Raw genomic sequence first — 24,006 nt, 5'->3', positions numbered from 1 at the left:
TATTGGCTAGTTTAGGCTACGTACAAACCCCCAGCACCCAATAGTACGTTTTGACGTCCAATAACATTGGGGCGGTGCCAAGGTCCAAATCGGCAGTTTCTATTTGCCGGAACGCACATCTGCAGCCCTAATTGGATCATGCGTCTGTCCGTTTAAGAAGATAGTGCAGGGAGGGAGGGAGGCAGGGAGGACGCGCCAAACAAAGTGCCTCCGGTCTCAGGGGCTGAAGAAGTAGACTCCGCCTTGTTTTTGTGCCGCCCTCATTGGCTGGAGGGGACTTGTGTACGCCGCTCTCTGATTGGTAGGAGCTGGCTGTGGGCGGTGTCGGAGAAAGCAGCTGTCATGGCGGAGCTGAGCGAAGCGCTACTCTCTGTGCTGCCGTCTATCCGGGTGCCCAAGGCCGGAGACCGCGTTCACAAGGATGAGTGCGCCTTCTCCTTCGATACCCCGGTAAGCTGCCAGGATTGAGGCCTGAGCCCTGGTGGGGTCTCCGTGGCCGCCACAGGCTCCGACTACTCGGGCTTGCGGGTGGGGGGCAGGGAGAGGCTGGCGTCGCCCGCGCAAGGCACCATGGGGCTTGTAGTCTTCCCAGGGCGGGCGCCCTCTGCAAACCCGCCGGTGAAGAGCAGAGGGAGCACTACAAGTCCCAATAGGCTCAGCGGCCCGGTCGGTCTTTTGAAAAATGCTGTGCTTATTGGGGGTTGTAGTTACGCCGGCTGGCACCGCAGATCTGTGGGAAGGCCGCGCGGTCCTCTTGTCTCCTCGTTGCGTCGTCCGCGGGCCTGGCCCTGAGGCATCCTTGGGTATGGCAGCCTGGCCCATGACAGTTGCCGGAGTACTTTTAACCAGGACAAGGCCGGGGGTGCGAGGCGAGCGGGCGCGCAGGGCATGCCGGGCACCGTAGTTCTCGCGCCCGGCTGCAGCTACGTGGTCCTCCGAGCGGCTGCGCCTCGCCGGACTACTGAAGCCTCTGGAACGATCCAGGCGTGCCTCGCGGGGCATGCTGGAAATCGGAGTCCGCCTCCCTCGCCCGCCGGTGCCGGCGCTGGGGCTGAAGGACTGCGAATCCCGAAGCCCTCAGGGAGAAGGGCTGGGCCGGCTCGAAGCCGCACATGGGCTGCATCACCACCGAGGCGCCTCCCAGTCCCCCGGCGGCTCCCTTCCCTCTTCGTTCTGCGGGTGTGGGACGCGCCTCCCCGCCCTGCTCCGGCCAGCCGGGACGTGGGAATCGCCCCCATTTTGCCGGGCTGATTATACGCCCCGCAGCCGCAGCGCCCCGGTGGCGGGAGGCGGGAGCCCGGCGGCTGCCACGCCTTTGCCGTGGGACGAAGCGAGGGAGGCCGGGGCTGCGGCTGGCTCCCCAACCTTTCCAGGTCGCCGCCCCCCCCCCCCGGTCCCACAAACTCCTGCTCAGTGCCCCCTACCCTGCCCTATAAAAACCATTAGTCAGGATAGCGGTTTTCAACGACCCACTAAGGAAGATAATAACAATAAAATTCAAAACAGTAACAATTAATTGAATAGTTATTCAAAATCCAACTGCATTTTTTTAGTTTATTCAATTAAACCTACCATATTTCTTCGATTGTACGACACCATCGATTGTAAGACGCACGCTAATTTCAGTACCACCAACAGAAGAAAAAAAACCCTAAGACACGCCTGCAATTCTAACACGCACCCCGTCTTTTAAATGGGGGGGAAAGTGCGTCTTAGAATTGAAGAAATACGGTAATTGATGGACTTGATCCAGTGATATCTTTTCAAAGTCTGATAGTCATTTAGCAAGATTATTAGATATCCCGTTTAGTAACTAGGGTAAAGTACCTCACTATTCTTAATGTGATGAAGGGATACCAGTTTCCCAATGTCTGGTTTAAAGTCACTTAATGTGAGTCCTAAATAACCACGTTTAGTAATCTGGAGTTCATGTCTTTGCTTGGAGAGAAGTAGGCAGACTACACTAAAACCACATCCCACCAAATATGATGTTGGAAATGCAACCAGGAGCTTCTGAACCACTCTCCATAGTGCAGGATAGCGATCAGAAATTTCCTTCTGTAACCAAAACTCCTGGTATGGAAAAGACCACCTCGAGCGCCCCCCTGCCGCCACCTTGCTTCTTAGTGCCCCCCTATGCAATCCCACTGCCCCCAAGGGGGCAGGACCGCCCACTTTGGGAACCACTGGCCTAGACCTTGCACGAGTCCCGGCTTCCACGCCTACCGTTTGCTGGGCTTGTTCATTTATTTCTGCTTCTTATCATCCCTCACTCTAAATGGTCTCTTACTATTTTGTGCTGAGGTGTGGAAAAGGTAAGAGCAGGTGTCTCTCCTTTTTTTAAAAAATAAAAATCTTCAAACTTCAGCACAAACCAAAGTTCCGGTGAGAAGAATATTTGATCTTGGGATGCTGGCAAATGGATGTGTCGATTCCTGCTCCAAGCACTCCCTTTAAAACATGCTGCTCCTCCCAGATGTTAGACTGCAGTGGAGCAAATGCCAATTCAAAGACAATAGAAGCTATCTAGACCATGTATCGGGGGTGGGGTTAGCGGTCCAGCTCCTGCCCCACTTTTTAATTTATTAAAAAGGGCTTGGAGAATATGTTTTTCTTCTCTACAGGAGGATGTGCTTGTCAGGGTTGGTGTTTTGGGGGGGGCAGTAAGGTCTGAAGATTTGCTGCTAGAAAGAAAGCGACAACGAAGTTCTCCGTTTCACCTTTCTTGAGACTGGTTTCTTTCAGCTAGCTCCCCCACCCCACCCACCCTTCCTTTTTTTTTAGCAAGCTAAGCAACTTGGTTTTATGGCATCTGCCTAATAGAAGGGGGGGGCTCTTCTGTTGCAGTCATTAGCAGTTGGGGCAGAGGGATGCACTCGTTAGAGATTCTTGTGATATCTCAAGCAATGCCTCGGCTTGCTGGAGGAAGAATGCCAGTTTTCTAGAAACAATATTTTGCATTTTGATCCAAAACGTTGAATTCTGCAACAGACTTCTGACTCCCTCACAACAAATATAGCAAATGCACACTTGTTGATCAGTAGTTGATAGCCACCTCAATAAAGAAGGCTATGCTCTGGAGTGATTTTGGACAAGTATCGGGGTGCTCTCTAACACATGGCGTGCTGCTGCATAAGCTGTGATTTGGTAGTGCTGTACATAATATGGTCGGACCTCACAAAAATGTTCAGAGTACCTCTGTGTCTAGGAAAGAGCCAGCGGACTTCATCCAGTCATTGTGATACTTCCCCACCCCACCCCCAGTCTCTTCTGTCAATGTAGTTCTAAGGCTGGCATTACTAATCCTCAATCTGCAGCACATGCTACCTTCCACACCCTGAAAAAAGGTTTTCGAAAATCTACAAAAAACCACCCAGAGCACTGGGGAGTGACAATGAAGGTGAAATGTAGTGTGTTATATATGGCCCTCTTAGGGCTCTGTAACTTATTTCATGAAAAGGCTCCTTAGCCGTGTGAATCTGAATCAGCCCTTGGGTTGGCCCTGGCTTAAGCCTGAGGCACATATTTTGAATGCAAGGTGGAACAGAGAATGGAGACAGTTCTAGACCTGCAAGGTGCTGAGGAGCCATATCATGTTTCACTAAATTACAGACTAGTGGGGAATTAATTACATGAATAAAATTAGGGACACTCTCAGCAGCTCCCAAGTAATGAATCTCTTGTTGCCTTAGGCTACTTCAGACTTTATTTGGTGCCCCACTTAAAATCTCCCATGCAAATGCAAAGCTAGCACCTTGGAGAGAAGGTTCTTGCCTGCCCTTCTCACAGAAATGCTAGCTTTGAACGTGCAGGGATATATTTAAAAAAAAAAAAAACTTGGAGACATGCAGATGTTTGACTCTCCTATTTCAGAATCTGAATTGGTCTACTCCAGCAATAGATAATATTGCATAGAGGATGCTGAATATATATCTTGGCTCTAGGATTGGAATTGGTATTAGAAATGGAAGGCTCCGTATTGGGGCTGTCTTTATGCTGAAGAGTACAGAAAAGACAAACGATGTGATATTGGGTCTAGAATTTTGAAAGGAAGTGCAAGTTTCTAGACCCTATGGCTGTAAAGAAATGCTTGAAGGTGTATGGGCAATGCGCCATTTGAAGCCTCGGAAGCCAGAGGTGTGGCTGAATAGGATTCCTGTTGGATAGGGGAGGGTTTCAGTGTCAGTAGATCTCGCTGTCTCTCCCAGTGACAGAAAATCACATGAGATTTTTGCAAATTGAATAATTTAGCCTGTAGAATTGAGCTTTGCCTGGCACAGGATCTTAATCGCTTCCCCACCACCACCAAATGGATTGCATGCAACCCTGCAGGGTTGGCAGCTTCCTCACCCCTTCTCCATTGAATGGATCTCTTCCTTATTTTACAGGAGTCTGATGGAGGCTTGTATATTTGCATGAACACATTCTTGGGCTTTGGAAAGCAATATGTGGAGAAACATTATGGAAAAACAGGCCAACGGGTCTATCTGCATCTTAAGAAGACACGCAAATTGGTAAGAAAGGTAGCCGTTTCTACCTTATTGCACTTCACTCCTGGAGCTGAAAAGTGGGATCCATCTATTTAAATTTCGGAGCAGGGGAAGGAAGTCCAGATGCAAATGGAGGCTGCCGTGTGCTTTGCGCTTCTGCGGTCTTTGCCCTACTAGCCAGTCTTTGGGCTTTTGTGAGTGGATGGCCACTTAATTGGCTCTCTCTTGGCTCTGATTCAGAAAGAAGAAGATAGCAACTCCAGCGCCGGCGATCCTCCGAGGAAGAAACCAACCCGTCTAGCTATTGGTAAGGATCTAGACCAGATTTCCTATTATGCTGAGGAAGAAGTCCTCGCACATTGGTGGTGCAGTAGATTCCTAGCAGTGAAGACTACATGAAGGTTTGGTTTCAAATATTTCACATTTCCTCTGAGATCATCTCTGTACTGAACTGGGGTCTGAGGTGGTGGGATTTAGGGTTTCCATTTGTTCAAATTTCTGCACTCCCAGAGTTGTGTCCTGCACTTCTCAGTTGCTACGGTTGTGCTTCTCTTTTGGTAGGTGTGGAAGGGGGGTTTGACATCCCTGAGGAGAAATACGAATATGATGAACATGTCAAAATCGTAATTCTGCCAGACCACTTGGATATTCCTCGGGATGGGCTGGAAGGACTGCCAGACATGGTCAAGGACCGGGTAAGCTCTTGGTTTCATCAGCCTGGTCTGGAATGCTTTGCTTGGGGGCTGAGTTAAGGAGAGGGAGCAGGCCTGAGCCTGTGGAGTGGGGCAGCACGCAGGTGAATTCTGTGTGACTCCGAGCCTGTGTTGGTGATAGGTGCCAGGTGGCGGAAACGCGACCCTTTCCTTGCTGCTCCCTGTGTTCCAGATCTCCAGTGCAATTGAAGCTATTCTGACAGCAGATTCTGCCTCACGGAAACAGGAAGTGCAAGCTTGGGATGGGGAGGTTCGGCGTGTGTCCCGGCATGCCTTCTCACTCCAGCAGCTCCCGAATGGCGTGCGGATCCCTCCTTGGTGAGCTGGGCTGCCTCCCCTCAGCCTCTCTCTCCTCTCCACCTGCTGAGGCAGCGGGGAGTTCCGGTTTAATTTCCCTCCCCGTGTCAACAGAGGCACATGCACTCCTTTTTAGGGTGGACACTGCCAGCCAGTGAGTCCTTCAGAAAGGGCGCAGGGTTGAGATGGGCTCAGTGCATGCCTGCTTCATGGGGGGGGGGGGGTAAAACTGCAGGTGGCTGAGAGGTGAGATAAGTGTCTTCAAATGGCTTCCCTTGCCAGTGGCTGGAAGTGCACCAAGTGTGACATGCGTGAGAACCTATGGCTCAATATGACAGACGGCTCCATCCTGTGTGGGCGGCGCTATTTTGATGGCAGCGGGGGCAACAACCATGCTGTAGAACATTACCGGGAGACGGGCTATCCGTTGGCTGTGAAGCTGGGAACCATCACTCCTGATGGAGCTGGTAAGAGAGACCGGGGCAGCCGGTTTCTTGTCCTCCAGTTCCTGCTGGAACCCGGCCTTCCGCTTTGGGATCTGTGGCCCCGGAAAGGCTCGGTTCTTTGTGTTCAGATATGAAGCACTTGCAGTTCATAGGGAAGAATGGCACAAGGACCGTCTTCCTGACCTGGGTCAGTTTGACTGCTCTCTCCTCCCCCAGTTTCAAGGGAGTGTGACTATTCTAGCATGTGATGAGCAGAAGGTTTGCTAGAGCAGTTGCTGCACTAACCATCATAGGCCTGGTTCAGACAACACGCTAAACCATGCTGCTTAACCACAAAATGGTTAAGAGAATGCATTTTGTGGTTAAGCAGCGTGGGTTAGCGTGTTGTCTGAACCAGGCCATAGAAGCCTACTTTGCTGTGTCAGAATTCACAATCTGTTCTTGGGGCAGAGAGGTCCAAAGTAAATTTGCTACAGAGACACCCCTTTACACACAGACAGTAAAGCTGCTCTTGTGATGTTTCACAGTTACGGCCCAAATGTACTCTCACACTATGTATATCTTGCACTCAAAGGCGAGGTAAAATGGAAATGTGGAGTATCTCTATTTCTAATACCTTGAAAACAAAACGTTTCAGCCACTGTTCTTAGCAAGGAGATGTCTTGATCATAACTTTGGTTAAACCTGGCCTGGCCTTCAGGGGCTAAGTGGAATCTCTTCAGGGGCTGGATCTGTCCCATTTGCTACTGGCTGGCCATCCTTTGCTCTTCACAGTGAGTTGGGAACTTACCTTGCCAGAGAACCCTCCCAGCCTTTGAGTAGTTATGGGCCAGGATATTGCATGCAAATCCCCCTCAAAAAAGATGTCCTATCTCTAATATTGCTCTTGCACCCGCTTTTTAAGGTATAGTCAAAAGATTTGCTAATAGTTTCTCTCATAGATTTAAATTTGGGGGGGGGGGGGTAGATAGAATCTGTTTTTGCAAATTTACGTTCAGCCTCAAGGCACCAGTTGGTCATTCCTGCCCTCTGAGATGTGCCTGGTTTCTCCCCTTCCTCTGTAGATGTTTACTCTTATGATGAGGATGACATGGTTTTGGACCCCAACCTGGCTGAGCACCTGGCTCATTTTGGGATCGACATGCTCAAAATGCAGAAGGTGAGAAGGGGCAATGAAAGGAACGCTGTTCTTCCTGCTCTGAGATCCTCATCGCCACTGTGGCATTGAGCTGTTCACACTCGCTCTCTGGGTAGGATGTGAAATTCCTACTGGAGAGTGACTCAGCTATTTCCCATCTCTCATGAGGTCAGAATGCTTCTTCTGTCCTTGCTTCTGCATTCTAGGCGCTTTCTTTAGGATGGTGAGCTTCCAAGCAGAAGAGGGCGGGGAGATGGCTCTTGAGGCCTCCTCCGTGCCTTCAGAGTCGTAAAGGCATTGCTCACTGCCCTTGTCGTGACTTACTCCAGCAGGCTGGATTTTTCTGTTGAGAACCTCCCTCAGGTGCTGCCCTGAAGGTTGTCTGTGTCTCTTCCTCACCAGACTGACAAGACCATGACGGAGCTAGAAATTGATATGAACCAGCGGATTGGCGAGTGGGAGCTGATCCAGGAGTCTGGAGTGCAGCTCAAGCCCCTCTATGGCCCTGGCTACACGGGCATCCGCAACCTGGGGAACAGCTGCTACCTCAACTCGGTAGTGCAAGTGCTGTTCAGCATACCGGACTTCCAGCGGAAGTAAGTGAGCAGCAAAGTCAGGCCTCCGTCTCTGTAGCTGTGGGGGAAATAGCGGCCTTCGCTGGAGAGGTCAGGGGTATTGTCCACGATTGCATCGCCAGAAAGGTCCAAGAGAAATAATGGGAAACACTAAATCTTTGCAAACTGGGTGGAACTGCATAATTCTGGTTCAATAGGATTTTTGGGGGGGGGGGGGGGTTGAGTGAGTTTTGTTGGTTTTGTTCAACTTTATGCTCTGCCTCCCCTCAAGTGCATGGAGTGGGTACCAATGACTGGGTTGGGATTTAACCCACAGCAATCCACGGCGTTCATAGGCACTGAGTTGCATATGCAACCCCTGCTCAGGGGGTGGTTGTGTCATGCGAACCTGGCGAGCGTGGGTTATATGAGGGTTAAACAACCTTGTGTAACCGTAAGGCAGACACCCAAGGGAGTGTTGCATGTTAAGAATGGTGGCCACAGACACTGCAGCCTCACCATGGATTAAATAACCCACGATGGGATGTTGTGTTGTGTGAACAGCCCCGGTACGTTAATGACCAAAATCTGTTGCAGCCATTCGATTAAACCCCATCTTGCCATAACCCTGGCCACTGAAGCCAGTTTTAAAGAAAAAAATGTCATGTTTGTTTATTTATTTATTTATTTATTTATTACATTTTTATACCGCCCAATAGCCGAAGCTCTCTGGGCGGTTCACAGAAATTAAAACCATAATAAAACAACCAACAGGTTAAAAACACAATTACAAAATACAGTATATGTTGCTTGTGGAAGGCAATTCCAGATCTGGGGAGCAACCATTTCTCTGTGTCCATGATTTAGTAAGCTTCAGAGGGCCTTCCCAGTCAAGACATGCAAGACAAGAAGCCAATATTTCTGTACTATTCTGAGGCCTAAATGTGTGTGAGATTATTTGGGTCCCAAGCTCTGAATAGATAACAATGCTGGCTCTGTCAGTTGTAATAGTTTAGATAAAGCTTTCAGTATTTTAGCCAATGTTTACAACATGCATACAAGAAACATACATAGGTAAAATCAATAAAACAAAACTTACAAATGTTTAAAACAAATCTTACACATTTTTAACGTTCTGTGAAGTCAGAAAATTTACACTATGCCAAGAGCAAAGTTGGCCAGTGCCAGGGTGATTGTCTCGTCATCACATTTATTTATTTATTTATTACATTTTTATACCGCCCAATAGCCGAAGCTCTCTAGGCGGTTCACAAAAATTAAAACCACAATAAAACATCCAACAGGTTAAAAACACAATTACGAAATACAGTATAAAAAGCGCAACCAGGATAAAACCACACAGCAAAGTTGATATAAGATTAAAATACAGAGTTAAAACAGTAAAATTTAAATTTCAGTTAAAATTAAGTGTTAAAATACTGAGTGAATAAAAAGGTCTTCAGCTGGCGACGAAAGCAGTACAGTGTAGACGCCAGGCGGACCTCTCTGGGGAGCTCGTTCCACAACCGGGGTGCCACAGCGGAGAAAGCCCTCCTCCTAGTAGCCACCTGCCTCACTTCCTTTGGCACATGTAAACAGAAATTTGATTCCCTCCAAATCGGGCCAGGCAGACTTTTCTTCAGGAAATAGATCTAAATACTTAGAATGAATTTGGGAATAGGTTGGGCATTAGAACAGGTAACGAGGCAGATGCTCCACTTTGCCACTGTGACAAGGGCAGAGTCTGCGGGCACGAGGAGTTTTCTTAAAGCGGTGATCTTGGTTCCCTGAGTTTGTTCACTTATCCATTTATTTACTTATAATATTTATATACCGCTCCCCATTCAAAATTTCGGAGCGGTCTGCAAGATAAAATAAAACCACATTAAAATAGATTTTTTTTAAAAAAAACCTCCCTGTTGCCCTTCTGCTGACAGGCAAAGACTGCTTTCTTCAAGCAGGCCTTTGTTGAGTAAGCAGGTCTGTTGAGTGGGATACTGTTTTTACACTGCTGTTTTTCCTTAGTTGTTTCAAATGAATTTGCTTACTGCTTTTAGAACGCTGGAGTACAAATCACATGATAAACTTAAGAAATTGTCCCTTCTGTTTGCTTTCTAGATATGTAGACAAGCTCGAGAAAATATTCCGAAATGCTCCCTCCGATCCTACGCAGGACTTCAGCACGCAAGTGTACGTAGTGCTCTAAAGGGGGACGTGGTCAGGGGTTGTGAACACGGGGCCTCTTGCCTCGGCTGCTGTCGTTCATGGGGCTGCCCCTGAAGTGACTGGAGAGGCTCCTTGGCGTAGAGGGCTCCCCGCGTAGCCCTGGCGTGTTGTTACTGCTAAGGAGTTCAAGTTGTCCCAGATATTTGAATCCAGCAAAATATGCAGGGAAAGGCTGACTATTGCTGAACATTGCCTATGAAAATGTTTTCTTGTATGCTAGCAGTTAAAACAACATCTTCTTATGTGTGTTTTCCACCTGGTTTGGTGTGTTTTTTAAAAAAGTGAAGTTCCCCAGTAAATGCTCCGTTGCTTCTGGACTCTTGCCCTGCTGACCGCTGCCCCTAACCAGTCAAGTACCCTCAGCTGTCCCTGTGTTTCCCACATTGATGTTTCTCTGCTACTCCCCCTTTTTCTAGTTATTCACTTCGTTTGTTTGTTCTTTATTATTATATGTGCCTTTCTTCTGCATTCCAGGCCCATCCCTATCTGTCATAGTTTGCTAGTGAACAGAGTACGCTCGCTGAGCAGAAACCGTCACAACTTGAAAAACATTCCTTGCAATGCCATGTGCTGATTGGGGTTTTCATGTTTTCTTACGGGTTTAGGAATTTAACTGTTGAAATGAAGCCTGTGGCTTTGAGGATTTTTATTATTTTTAATCTGAGTTGCACGCTCAATTTTTGTTCCTCGAAAGAAAAAAGCCAACCCAGCCCAAGCGAAAGCTGCATGCCCGTGATTCAGAGGGTTTTGTTCCTTGGTGCACTGCTTGACAATCCCTTGAGGTCCCTTTGGAAAGCTGATGGAGACCTGCTGAAGCTCTCAAGCTAATAGAGCTCAGCTTTGACCCTGTGTGGGGAATGGAAGACTCCCATCAAGACTTCAATGGATTGCAAGGCCTTAATTCTGCCTATCTCGGAACTGACAAAATTTAATCTGCTTTTCCAGAGCCAAGCTGGGCCATGGACTACTCTCTGGGGAATATTCCAAACCTGCTCCTTCAGATGGAGAACAGCAACTAGACCAGAAGGTAGGCGGGATGGGTGGGCAGAGACCCATTATCCTTGAGGCTGGAAGAAGGCACTAGCTGCTGTTTAGTAGTTTATGGGAGTATGTTCCTTATTGGTGTGCACACTTTGTCCCGTCTCCTTGCAGGGCATTCAAGATGGCATTGCACCACGTATGTTCAAATCTCTCGTTGGCAAAGGTCATCCAGAGTTTTCAACCAATCGGCAGCAAGATGCTCAGGAGTTCTTCCTGCACTTCATCAACATGGTGGAGGTAATGGCTCCAGGGCCCTTAGGAAGTTGGCTTTTTGGGGGGTGGTTGGATGTTTTGTGTGTTGACTCCTAGATGGAAGTAGTAGGGAAGGGCTGAAAGTGTTGACCTGAACTTGTATGGGAGGCAAAGCCTGCAGAACCTCACTGAGTGCTGCCGCTGCAGAGAGAAGGCCATGGGCAACATTGCGGGGAGTGTGATACGAGGGTGGTTCGTTGGCAGGAGCGCCTGCTTGAGGGACCCCTCTGACTCCAATCAGGAGAGGCCTGAAGGAAGTACAAGCATCCTGCAGTCCACCTTATTCTGGAGGAGATCACTAAGCTGTAGCTTGTGAATGACGGCTAAGGTGACGGAACCCTTGGAGAGGGGCGGAGTGTCAGCAGGTGGTTTTCGTAGTATTCCAGGGAGCCCTGGGCTTTCTCAGGGAGGAGACCACCAATGACAGACAAGCTTCCCTAAAAGCTAGCTTGCCCACCCCTACTCAGACTCCTCCTGAATATACATCTGCAGAGAAATGTTGGCTCCGTGGTCAGGCACTTGCTAGGCCTAAAAGGCTCTCCAGGATCTTGTGCAATGGGTGCGGGGAGGGGCTGTCTTCAGCAGCCATGATACGTGGAGAAAGGTTTCCCTGGCTGAGAAGCTTGAAAACCACTTCTGTGCTTTTTAGACGGTTAGAAGGGGAGTGTGGGGTGTTTTTTGCTTTGAAATTGCCTCGCCCCTAAGTTATTTCCTCCTGCGTCGCATTTGTGTATGTTCTGCTGATCATCCTTCCTTTTAAAATCTCGTCCTTCCCCAGAGGAACTGCCGTAGCTCCGAAAACCCAAATGAGGTCTTCCGCTTCTTGGTGGAGGAGAAGCTCAAGTGCTTGGCCACGGAGAAAGTGAAATACACACAGCGGGTGGACTACATTATGCAGCTGCCGGTGCCCATGGACGCGGCGCTGAACAAAGGTGGGGCGCTTTGAAGGGCAGGAGCTGGTCCCGCCCCCCCCCTTTCCTTTTCAAACACGATTCTGTGCTCATGTGTTAAAAATAAGCAAAACTGGCATCATCTCTTGGCAATTGCAAGTCAATGAGGGCAGCTTTTCTCTGGCTCCACTCAGACTTGCTCTGAGGCCTTGACAAAACTAAGACGTCCGTCGTGGTGGCTGCCACGGCCTCCCTCTGTTCTCACATCTTGGCTGTACACCATGCAGTGAGAATTGATTCGAGTGAGGCTTCCGCGGAGATTCCGCCGTTCCCTTACCCAAGCCTGGCGGCTGACACAAGTGCAGGATTGGCCTGCTGTGCGTATTAGAATGGGAGTGAGGCTTTGCCCGGTCCCAGTCCTGTGTCCTATCGCCACACTTGCCCCTGTTCCACCTGATATAACTCTCCCTACAAAAGCCTGACGAGCCAGAGCTTGCTCTTCCGTGCTGTTTCCTCCAGATGAATTGCTGGAATATGAGGAAAAGAAGCGGCAGGCGGAGGAAGAAAAGCAGCCGCTGCCTGAGCTGGTCCGTGCCAAGGTGCCTTTCAGCTCTTGCCTTGAGGCCTATGGAGCCCCAGAACAAGTGGATGACTTCTGGAGCACAGCCTTGCAGGCCAAGTCTGTGGCACTCAAGTGAGTGAGAGAGCGGGTAGATGGGGCTGGCTAGGAAGAAGAGGGGCGGGTGGGCAAGGGGGCAAGTTCCATTTATTTTCATTGCTGTTTAAACCTCCTCGTTAGAATCATAGTTGTTTCATAATCAATTTTTCATAATCAATTTTGTCTGTTTTTATTACTCCCATTTATTTTAATTTCATTGGGGGACCTAGCTGCACTGCTGCTGCCTATAACTTGGTTGGCTTCCGTTCCACTGTTCATCCAAATTGATCAGACGTTGCCAAATTTCAGACAGATAGGAAAAAAGTGTTCTGTTTTATGGGCAGTTCTTTAGGAGGCAAAAGGCATGGGCTAACTAAAGCAGAGGGTAGGCAGGAAGTAGATCAAGGTCTACTGTTCAGAGGAGGGCAACCAGGATGATCAGGGGTCTGGAAACAAAGCCCTGTGAAGAGAGACTGAAAGAACTGGGCATGGTTAGCCTGGAGAAGAGAAGATTGAGGGGAGACATGATAGCACTCTTCAAATACTTAAAAGGTTGTCACACAGAGGAGGGCCAGGATCTCTTCTCGATCCTCCCAGAGTGCAGGACACAGAATAATGGGCTCAAGTTAAAGGAAGCCAGATTCCGGCTGGACATTAGGAAAAACTTCCTGACTGTTAGAGCAGTATGACAATGGAATCAGTTACCTAGGGAGGTTGTGGGCTCTCCCACACTAGAGGCCTTCAAGAGGCAGCTGGACAGCCATCTGTCAGGGATGCTTTAGGGTGGATTCCTGCATTGAGCAGGGGGTTGGACTCGATGGCCTTGTAGGCCCCTTCCAACTCTGCTATTCTGTGATCCTACTGGTAGATCTCTGGGTGATTTGCTGTAGATCTGCAAGAGTTTCATATTCTCAGTGTTCAAGTGAGATTAGACCTAAATTAGACTGCTGATGGGGAAAACCAGGAGTAGATTTTTGTGTGAAAGGACTGCAAACTTAGTCTTGAATCAGCTAATGTAAATCCCATGTCACCACGGGGGCTAGTAGTGTTGGAGTGATTGGATAAAAATATGTTTGCCCTTTTCCCTTGCTCCTGGAACAACTTTACACTTTTAAAATAAATGTACTATAAATAAACTGGCAATGGTGAAAACAAAACAAAAAAGTTCTTTATCAGATTGTTTACCTTTTCTTGAAGCCTGAGATATAAAATATGCCATGTAATTTTTTCTCTCACTCTTTTCCCTCTGGTGTCCTTTTAGTTCTTTCTCTTCAGCTTCTTTTCCTCCTCCTCCTCCTCTAACTATTGCTGATTGTCTTTCCTTCAGTCCCTTTCCCAACATTCTGTGCCTGTCCCTCCCTGGCCCAGCTCCCTAAGAGCTTACAGGAAGTAAGCATCATAACACGTGCAGACCCACATTGTGTCACATGTTACATTACATGCACAGTGTAGAGCATATTTATTTATTTATTTATTTAAGGATTTTTATGCCGCCATTTAGCCAAAAAAGGCTCTCACGGCGGCTTACAAAAGTATTTCTTGACAGTCCCTGCCCACAGGCTTACAATCTAAAAGACATGACACAAAAGGAAAAGGGATTGGGAGGGAGGATTAATATGCATTAATCTCCTATTTGCCTCATCCCTCTCCCTTCCCAGACGGCCCAAAGCTCAAGCCTTGAACTTTTAACGACGTTCCACAATTTTCTCCGTGTAATTGCTCAAGCTCCAGTTTAAAACAAAAATGAGCAAAATCAGTCTGATAGATCTCTAGTATTTATTTATTACATTTATATATCGCCCCATAGCCGAAGCTCTCTGGGCGGTTTACAAAAGTTAAAAACAGTAAACATTAAAAGTATACAAAATTTAAAAACAAAAACAACAGTATCCATTTAAAAACAACAGTTCTGGGGTCCATTAAAAAACAAACGTAGCATTGTTAAACGGTGTTAAATGCCTTGGGGAAGAGAAAAGTCTTGACCTGGCGCCTGAAAGATAACAGTGTTGGCGCCAGGCGAGCCGCCTCAGGGAGATCATTCCACAGTCGGGGGGCCACCACCGAAAAGGCCCCCTCCCTTGTTGCCGTCCTCCAAGCTTCCCTCGGAGTAGGCACTTGGAGGAGGATCTTAGATGTAGAGCGCAGTGTACGGGTAGGTTCATGTCGGGAGAGGTGTTCCATCAGGTATTGTGGTCCCAAGCTATGTAGAGCTTTATAGGTTAAAACCAGCACCTTGAATTGGGCTCGGAAATGTATAGGCAGCCAATGCAAGCGGGCCAGAATTGGTGTTATATATTCGAACCTCCTTGTTCCAGTTATCAATCTGGCCACTTCATTTTGCACAAGCTGCAGCTTCCGAACCATCTTCAAAGGCTGCCCCATGTAGAGGGCATTGCAGTAATCTAATTTGGAGGTTACCAGAGTATGGACAACTATAGGGGCATAGCTGGGCCGCTAACCGAAGTTGGTAGAAAGCACTCTGTGCCACCGAGGCCACCTGAGCCTCAAGTGACAGAGATGGTTCTAGGAGAACCCTCAAGCTACGAACCTGCTCCTTCAGAGGGAGTGCAACCCCATCCAGAACCGGTTGAACAGCCCCCATCTGGCCAGAAGAACCACCCACCACCAGTATCTCAGTCTTGTCTGGATTGAGTTTCAGTTTATTAGCCCTCATTCAGTCCATCGTCGCAGCGAGGCACCGGTTCAGCACATCCACAGCCTCACCTGATGAAGATGAAATGGAGAAGTAGAGCTATGTATCATCAGCATACTGATGACAGCGCACTCCAAAACTCCGGATGACCGCACCCAACGGTTTCATGTACATGTTAAACAGCATGGGGGACAAGACCGACCCCTGCGGAACCCCATACTGGAGAGTCCACGGGGCCGAGCAATGTCCCCCAAGCACCACCTTCTGGAGCCGACCCACCAAGTAGGAGTGGAACCACTGCAATGCAGTGCCCTCCCACTCAGCGAGTCGTCCCAGAAGTCGATGGTATCGAAAGCTGCTGAGAGATCAAGGAGAATCAACAGAGTCACACTCCCCCTGTCTTTCTCCCGTCATAGGTCATCATACAGGGCGACCAAGGCTGTTTCCGTGCCAAAACCAGGCCTGAAACCCGACTGAAATGGATCCAGATAATCAGTCTCATCCAAAAGTGTCTGGAGCTGTCCCGCCACCACCCGCTCAAGGACCTTGCCCAGGAATGGAACATTTGCCACCGGCCTGTAGTTACTAAGATTTTCCAGGTCCAGGGAAGTTTTCTTCAGGAGTGGTCTCACTACCGCCTCTTTCAGACGGTCTGGGACCACTCCCTCTCATAGAGAAGCATTAAAAACCTCCTTGGCCCAGCCGGCTGTTCCATCCCTACTAGCTTTTATTAGCCAAGAGGGGCAAGGATCCAGTACCGAGGTGGTTGCGCGGACCTGTCCAAGCACCTTCTCAATGTCCTCGAGCTTTCAACATCCTCGAGTAATAAGCCTTACACTACTGTATTCTTATACGAGATTATATTAAAACAACTGCTTGGTCTGAGGCATGTGCTGAGAGACAGTCACCCTTTTCCTTAATTCTGCTAGGTGTATGTCTGCCCTGAACCACTCCTTTGCATCTGCCTTCCACTGGTGGACCATGAGATTCGAATAAAAAACTAAGTAGTTCCCAAAAGCCTGATATCTGCCCTCTCCTGATCTAAACTAGTAGGAAAAAAAACTTCAAGCATGGCAGAAGAGGTTGGTTTAAAGCATAGGAACTCCCCAGATTGACTAATAAACTAGTAGCCATTGGTAGTTTCTATCCTTCATGGGTTTGTCAGTCCTATCTTGGAATCCGTCTTCTCCTCCCTCGGTTGTTCTTGAACAGTTGAAATGTGATGCTTCACTGGTTCCTTTTTTCTTTTTCTTTTACTTTTCCAGAACAACTCGATTTGCCTCCTTCCCAGATTATCTAGTGATCCAGATCAAGAAATTCACTTTTGGCCTAGATTGGGTTCCCAAAAAGCTCGGTAAGAGGGGTGCTAAGAGGCATGATGTCTCAGAGTCTGGCGTGACCTCCCCTAATTCAATCATGGCAACTTCTGTTGCAGCAGCAAATTCTGCACTGGTTAACATGAACAATGTTGACACAGCAAATGTATATAACGCTTTAGAGTGTTCAGCTGTTTTAGTAATCCTCAAAATTGCCTTGTGTGGTCAGTCAGTGTTATCCTGTGCTTATTACAGCCCAGGCCTAGCAATGGGTGAACTTCCCCCACGTGCATTCATGATTTCCTTGGAAATTAACAAATTCATTCATGTAATCTTGGATGAGAGTTCGTCTTTAATTCAAGATCGCATTCTGTGTATACAGGATTTGAAGCATGTTCCATATCCAAATGCATCTTGGGAGCAGTAGTTCGGAATCCCAGAATGCATCGTGACATCCTGCGTTGTCACGCTATGTACACCTTTCTGCTTACTTGTTTCCACGTGGCCTGGCCTGCATGAAGTTGCCAGCCAGTTTCCTCTCGGCTTGGACACACTTCTTGTTTTTCCCCTTGATGGGTTACTTACATTTATTTATTATTTACTTATTTAAGCATTTTTATGACAGCAACTTACAAAAATATTTCTTGACAGTCCCTGCCCACAAGCTTACAATCTAAAAGTCATGACACAAAAGGAAAGGGAATTGGGAGGGAGGAGGGGGGAAAGAAAAGCAAATTCAGGCACCACATTCTTAGTTGCAGAGTTCAGCAGTGAGAGTTGGCAGCTGGCAGCAGGAGGGAGGGGGCTCTCAGCTGGAGCTGGACCCAGGCAGGATGGAGAGGTGCCTCGCGGCTGCTTCCTCCCTCACTGGTGGCTTCTGCAGTGACAGTTTGTAGCAGGACGGAGGGGGCTCTCAGCTGGAGTTGGACCCAGGCATGATGGAGAGGTGCCTGGCGGCTGCTTCCTCCCTCACTGGTGGCCTCTGCAGAGACAGTTGTGTTACTCATACAAATACTTGTGTTCTTCACCGTGTTCTCAGACGTCTCCATTGAAATGCCAGACGAGCTGGATATCTCTGCACTTCAGGGGACTGGACTGCAGCCTGAGGAAGAGGAGATGCCCGATATAGCCCCCCCGCTAGTGACGCCAGATGAGCCCAAAGGTAGCCTGGGTTTCTATGGCAACGAGGACGACGACTCCTTCTGCTCCCCTCACTTCTCCTCTCCAACATGTTAGTGACTCTTCTCCTCTCCTTTCTTCCTTGAGCCTTACTTACTCACTCCCTGCTTCTCTCTCTCTCTCTCTCTCTCTCCTCGTGTCCTGTTACCTGTGTTAGTGCCTTTCCCCTTTGCTCAGTCTGTCTTCCTGTCTCCTTACTACTGAGTGGCCAGCTGGCCTTTACACCCTGTGTCTCTGGATGTTCTCAACAGAGCTGTTATTGAATCGGGCTTTGGTGGTGGGGACTGTAAAGTGGAAGCTCGTAAAATGTGTTTCCAGAGCATTTGTACTGCATGCTGTTCCACTTTAGCCAGGTTTGGTAACTTGCAATTCTTGTCTGGAGAGTTAAATTAGATCATTTAAAAACCATGTTTTCTGTCACACCTACCTTCCCGGTTAACGCTAGCGAAAGAGGCCGGTGGTACCCTGCAAATTTCTGAATCTTTCATCAAGCCAAGACCTTGACTGTATGTGCCTTTATGATATTAGGAGAATGGAACATTACAGCCAGTGTCATTACTGTTACAGCATAAAAAAAAAACCCTGACCCTTCCTTAAATGTTGTCCAAGTGAGCCTTCCAGGTCAAGAAATGGACAGTTTAGGCATCCTCAAGTGTATCCTGCAGAGATGATTTGACTGGCAGATCTAACTTCCAGGCAGGGGCCCAGATAGGTGAAAAGGAAAATGGATGGGCTGTAGTGTACCTTAAGCCTTTTTTCAAGAGAAACATCCCCCCCCCCAACCTGTAAACTCAGTCGTAGAACCACCCACACAGTTTCTAGTAATAATAGTGATATGTAGCAGCTGCCTACCATTTAGTGACGGTAGTGTAGCCCCCATAGCCTCCTCTCAAGGTCAGGTTAGGCATGCACAAAGAACTATAGTGGGTCAAAGGTGAAACCCTGGTGCAGGGTTGGGGGGCTGTGGGCTAGGCTACAACTCCCTTTGGCCCTGGCCAGCTGAGCCAATAGTGTGGGAGGCTGGGGGTTGCTGCCCAGCAGCATCTGGAGGCCCCCCTGTTCCCTATCCCTGCCCTAGTGGGATGTTCCCCCTCCTCCCATTCCTGTTAAATATTCTTGTGGCGTTGAGCCTGGGTTTTTTATCTTTTTGGAGAGAGCAAAAACAAGCAGCTGATTATGCTGCTAGGAGGGCCTCCGCATATGGCTGGGGGGGTCTGCATTTTGGGCTTGATGGGTGACAAGTTCACACAGCCCTGCTAGGGTGTTTGTATTTGCAGACGACGTAGGTGCGGAGAGGGGCCAGTCTGTACCTCTGAGCCCTCTTAGAATTGTGGTGATGGCTGCACCTCCCCTACCATCTGGTTGTTGCCTCTGTATAGGGGGCTACCACCCTGCTTTGAGACCCCTGGATTGCAGGCATGGTATTGGCCGATGCGTGGAGAGAGCGAGAGGGGATTGGCGGAGCTGGGGGGAGGCACGGTCACGTTGAGAGTTGGCCAGAAGTGCTGCTGCTCCCTGAGAACATCTGACCCTTTTCCTTTCCGCTGCAGCCCCCATGTTGGATGAGTCTGTGATTACTCAACTGGTGGAGATGGGTTTTCCAGTGGATGCCTGCCGCAAAGCCGTGTATTACACTGGGAACAGCGGGGTTGAGGCTGCCATGAACTGGGTCATGTCGCACATGGATGATCCAGGTAGGTCAACAAAGTGGAGCTCCATATCCAGGTCACTGTCTTGTGCCTCCCGCTGGGATTCAGACAAGGTGGCAGGCAAAAATGTAATTGTATCCGTGGAGCAAGACTGTTTAACGCTTTGTTCCTCTCTTCTTTAGATTTTGCAAATCCTCTGATTCTTCCAGGGTCAAGTGGGCCAGGTTCCACTATCACCTGTCCAGATCCCCCATCTGAAGATAGCGTGGCAACCATAGTCTCCATGGGTTTCTCCCGGGATCAGGCTATGAAAGCACTGAGAGCTACGGTGGGTCCAGGGTGAAAGATGAACAGAAGGTTCCTCTCCTGCTGCTCCTTAAATTCCCCCCACTTTGAAAACACAGCTCCTAACATGACTGTTCCCATCCTCTCGTCTGTAGAATAACAGTCTTGAGAGGGCTGTGGACTGGATCTTCAGCCATATTGATGACCTGGATGCAGAAGCTGCCATGGATGTCTCAGAGGGGCGTTCAGCGGCAGAATCCATCTCTGAATCCGTCCCTGCGGGGCCAAAAGTGCGCGATGGACCTGGAAGTGAGTCTGGAACCCAGAGCTTTGGACGGCTGAATGGCTTTGCTCCCTAAGCCTTTTTGCTGCTTTAAACTTCTGGCTTGGTTTTTAGAACCCTGCGCTGCAATTGTCTGAGCTGAGAGTGCCCCACCCATCCGTCTCTTTCTCCCACCCCCCAAACCTGGATCATGCTCTCAAGATTGGGGCGTGGTGGTCTGATGGAGGGATATTTATTTAAAATATTTATATCCCGCCCTATATCACTAAGACCTCAGGGCGGTGTACAGATAAAAACATACGGTATAAAACAATAAATATACAAAGTTAAAAACAAACCATATGAGTGTCAGGGAGGTGCCATAGCTCAAAAGGACAGCATAATTAATTTATGGCCAGTCATTTAGATTACCTTAAAACGGGGATTAGACAATTCATGGACAATTCAATGCAGTGATTACTAGAAGCCAACATGGATTTGTCAGGAACAAATCCTGTCAGACTAATTTGATCTCATTTTTTGATCGGGTAACCTCCCTTGTGGACTGTGGGAATGCTGTGGACGTCATATATCTTGACTTCAGCAAAGCTTTCGACAAAGTGCCCCATGATATTCTGATTAACAAACTAGCTAAAAGTGGGCTAGATGGAACAACTATTAGGTGGATTCACAGTTGGCTACAGAATCGGACTCAAAGAGTACTTATCAATAGAACCTTCTCAAACTGGGGAGAGGCAACGAGTGGGGTGCCGCAGGGCTCAGTCCTGGGCCCAGTGCTCTTCAACATTTTTATTAATGATTTGGACGAGGAGGTACAGGGAACGCTGATCAAATTTGCAGATGACACCAAATTGGGTGGGATAGCTAATACCCTGGAAGACAGAAACAAACTTCAAAGTGATCTTGATAGGCTGGAGTGCTGGGCTGAAAACAACAGGATGAAATTTAATAGGGATAAATGCCAAGTTCTACATTTAGGAAATAGAAACAAAATGCACAGTTACAAGATGGGGATACTTGGCTCAGCAATACTACAAACGAGAAGGATCTTGGAATTGTTGTAGATCGCAAGCTGAATATGAGCCAACAGTGTGATATGGCTGCAAGAAAGGCAAATGCTATTTTGGGCTGCATTAATAGAAGTATAGCTTCCAAATCACGTGAGGTACTGGTTCCTCTCTATTCGGCCCTGGTTAGGCCTCATCTAGAGTATTGTGTCCAGTTCTGGGCTCCACAATTCAAGAAGGACGCAGACAAGCTGGAGCGTGTTCAGAGGAGGGCAACCAGGATGGTCAGGGGTCTGGAAACAAAGCCTTATGAAGAGAGACTGAAAGAACTGGGCATGTTTAGCCTGGAGAAGAGAAGATTGAGGGGAGACATGATAGCACTCTTCAAATACTTAAAAGGTTGTCACAGAGGAGGGCCAGGATCTCTTCTCGATCCTCCCAGAGTGCAGGACACGGAATAACGGGCTCAAGTTAAAGGAAGCCAGATTCCAGCTGGACATCAGGAAAAACTTCCTGTTAGAACAGTACGACAATGGAATCAGTTACCTAGGGAGGTTGTGGGCTCTCCCACACTAGAGGCCTTCAAGAGGCAGCTGGACAACCATCTGTCAGGGATGCTTTAGGGTGGATTCCTGCATTGAGCAGGGGGATGGACTCGATGGTCTTGTAGGCCCCTTCCAACTCTGCTATTCTATGATTCTATGAATCTATCAAAGGTTCGTAGCCATGATTTTTATCTGGAACAGCCATATTCTGAGGCAAAGCACCTGTGAATTCTTGCTGCCGGTGGACAAACAGTGGAGCCTTGGATATTTTGGGACATTCTCATGTCTGTATATAGCTTTAACTGAGAATTGCCTCTAATTTGAACATGTCAGTGGATCTGTTCTTCAGTATACTTCATGCTGCCTGGTTAGTCAACAGGAGCACCAGATCCTCTGAGGGTTTTTCCTTCCAGAAAGCCATAGAAATAGGTCTGAGCTCTCTCCCCGCCCCCATGGGCTATGGATGAGGGCTCTGCACAGAGGGTAAGAAACATATGTGACTCTCTTTCTTTTACACCTTCAGAATACCAGCTTTTTGCCTTCGTCAGCCACATGGGCACATCGACTATGTGCGGCCATTATGTCTGTCATATCAAGAAGGATAGCAGGTAAGGGAGAAACACGGGCCTTCAGAGAAAAAGGCAGGGAAGGATTCTGGATGAAGCCACTTAGCAACAGTTACCGTTCCTCTGTCTTTAGTCGAATATGTTGTTGGATTTTGAAGGTAGGAGGAAGTGCTGTAACCCTCTTGACCTGTCACTGGGGAGTGGCAGATTGGCTCCTGGGAGTGTCAGTAAGCAGAGTATCTGTATTCTTTGCTTCTAAGACCAAATTTCTGCACCAAGTAAGCCCTAACTCTGTAATCTGCATTATGTAAGCCTACTTGATTATTTTTTGTTTTGAATAATTGAGCCATTTTAACTATATATTATTTAGCATAATCTATTACATTTTTGTTTGAGGAGGGGGGGGGTTAAAGGTATTCTTATTTAGACCACCTCACTTTCTCTGTGTTCTGAGATTTCAACACTTCTGACCATACCATCGTAACCAGAGCGACTAGAAACGTGTTCATTTTTTTAAACAACCCCCCCCCCCTAAACTTTGACATTTAATAAGCTGATTTTTGTACCTAGTGCTTTGTCTTGTTCTTTATTTATACACTTCTGCAGAATTGCTGGTCACAGATTATTTTGGTCTTTCATTGTGGCTCTTTCTTTAACTGTGTTCTTCCCCCTCCCGCTGGTTTCAGATGGGTGATCTATAACGACCAGAAAGTCTGCGCCTCTGAGAAGCCTCCAAAGGATCTTGGTTACATCTACTTCTACCGGAGGATTCCCAGCTAGGTGGCTCTCCTTCTGGGTGTGGCGCAAGAGCCAGCTGATGGCAGGAGGAGAGGGAATGGCGGTGATGAATGCAACGCAGAGGGCCGGCTCTCAACCCTTTCGTGTCCGTGTGCCACTGCTGCAGCCCCAGAGACAGGATTCCTCCAGATGGAAGCTGGGGTCTGGTGCCCCAGCTGTGGACACTGATGGGGGTTGGGGGTGGGCGGGAATTTGAACCTCTGTGTAAAAGTAGGAAGAACGAGTCTCACTGCCCCGGCCACTCCAGGAAACATCCTCGCACACTGCTACAGCTTGATGAAATTCTAACATCTTTGGACAGTTGAGAAGGGGGTGGGGGCAGGAGGGAGCCCTTGGGTATGTGTGGCTTTATGTACCATCTAGGGTGGGCTTCCCTCACCCCCTGGAACCTTTGCAGGAAATAAACTGGATCGTAAAGTAGCACCTGTTCTCGATGTGCTCCTTAAATGCCAAACACACAGGATCAAATAAAAACCTTGTACCCCCTCTCCAGCAATGGTCTGTTCGTACGGCTTCCAGTCTCTTCGGTTTTAAGTTATTTGTTGCTTATTACAATTATTTATATCCTGCCTTTCAGGATATCAGTCCTCCCAACAAGTCTTACAAAAAGCAAAATACAGTAAGCAGTATTAAAATATAAGAATTCTCTCCGTGGGGCCTTGGGAGTGGGGGGAGGGGAGCTAGGGTGGTTGCTCTTCCCTGCCTCCTGCTCCCGCCTAGGATCCTTCCCCCAGGGCAGTTGGTCATAAAAGGCCCCGAGGATGGGGGGAGGGAAGGGCAGTCCAGCTGGAGCAGGCTCTTTGCCTGCCTCTGGGTATGCACGGAAATGTCTTCAACTGATACCTCTCCAGATTGTAGCAGTTCTGAGCTGGGCAGGGCCCTGAGAACTCCATGCTCCAATCCTCAAGAGATGCATGCAGCTGGGACTTCAGCAGGCATTGCAAGCACACATTCAGGCAAAATAGCCTGAATGATAGCACTTTTCAATTACTTGGAAGGTTGTCACACTGAGGAGGGCCA

The 24,006-nt window shown here is 48.3% G+C and overlaps 1 protein-coding gene across 2 annotated transcripts; it reads left to right on the top strand.

The window, feature by feature from the left end:
• The first annotated feature begins 296 nt into the window (after nt 1-296).
• Nucleotides 297-23,478, top strand: USP5 (ubiquitin specific peptidase 5). 2 transcript variants are annotated; one of them, XM_063128956.1, is made up of 20 exons: nt 297-450; nt 4,389-4,514; nt 4,731-4,797; nt 5,052-5,185; nt 5,376-5,521; nt 5,783-5,967; nt 7,011-7,105; nt 7,487-7,680; nt 9,757-9,828; nt 10,810-10,891; nt 11,017-11,142; nt 11,936-12,089; nt 12,567-12,741; nt 16,624-16,712; nt 17,714-17,836; nt 19,404-19,547; nt 19,685-19,830; nt 19,943-20,096; nt 22,146-22,230; nt 22,875-23,478. In XM_063128956.1, the coding sequence occupies exons 1-20, from the start codon at nt 343-345 to the stop codon at nt 22,966-22,968; spliced, it is 2,499 nt and encodes an 832-aa protein (XP_062985026.1). In that variant the 5' UTR covers nt 297-342; the 3' UTR covers nt 22,969-23,478. The 2 variants fall into 2 exon arrangements, with proteins under 2 accessions (XP_062985026.1, XP_062985025.1); XM_063128955.1 differs by having other exon boundaries at nt 17,714-17,905.
• The last annotated feature ends 528 nt before the right edge of the window (nt 23,479-24,006 follow it).

Source organism: Elgaria multicarinata, chromosome 6, assembly GCF_023053635.1.
Source record: "Elgaria multicarinata webbii isolate HBS135686 ecotype San Diego chromosome 6, rElgMul1.1.pri, whole genome shotgun sequence".
NCBI classification, from domain to species: domain Eukaryota; kingdom Metazoa; phylum Chordata; class Lepidosauria; order Squamata; family Anguidae; genus Elgaria; species Elgaria multicarinata.
The sequence above is the reverse complement of the archived record's forward strand: the minus strand, read 5'-3'. Positions and strand labels throughout refer to the sequence as shown.

Bases quoted from the DNA above. Each gene is read 5' to 3' on its own strand.
- USP5 (XM_063128955.1), top strand. From the start codon at position 343: ATGGCGGAGCTGAGCGAAGCGCTACTCTCTGTGCTGCCGTCTATCCGG. The intron at 10,892-11,016 runs GTAGGCGGGATG...GTCTCCTTGCAG, and splicing joins AACAGCAACTAGACCAGAAG to GGCATTCAAGATGGCATTGC. The intron at 16,713-17,713 runs GTAAGAGGGGTG...CCGTGTTCTCAG, and splicing joins TTGGGTTCCCAAAAAGCTCG to ACGTCTCCATTGAAATGCCA.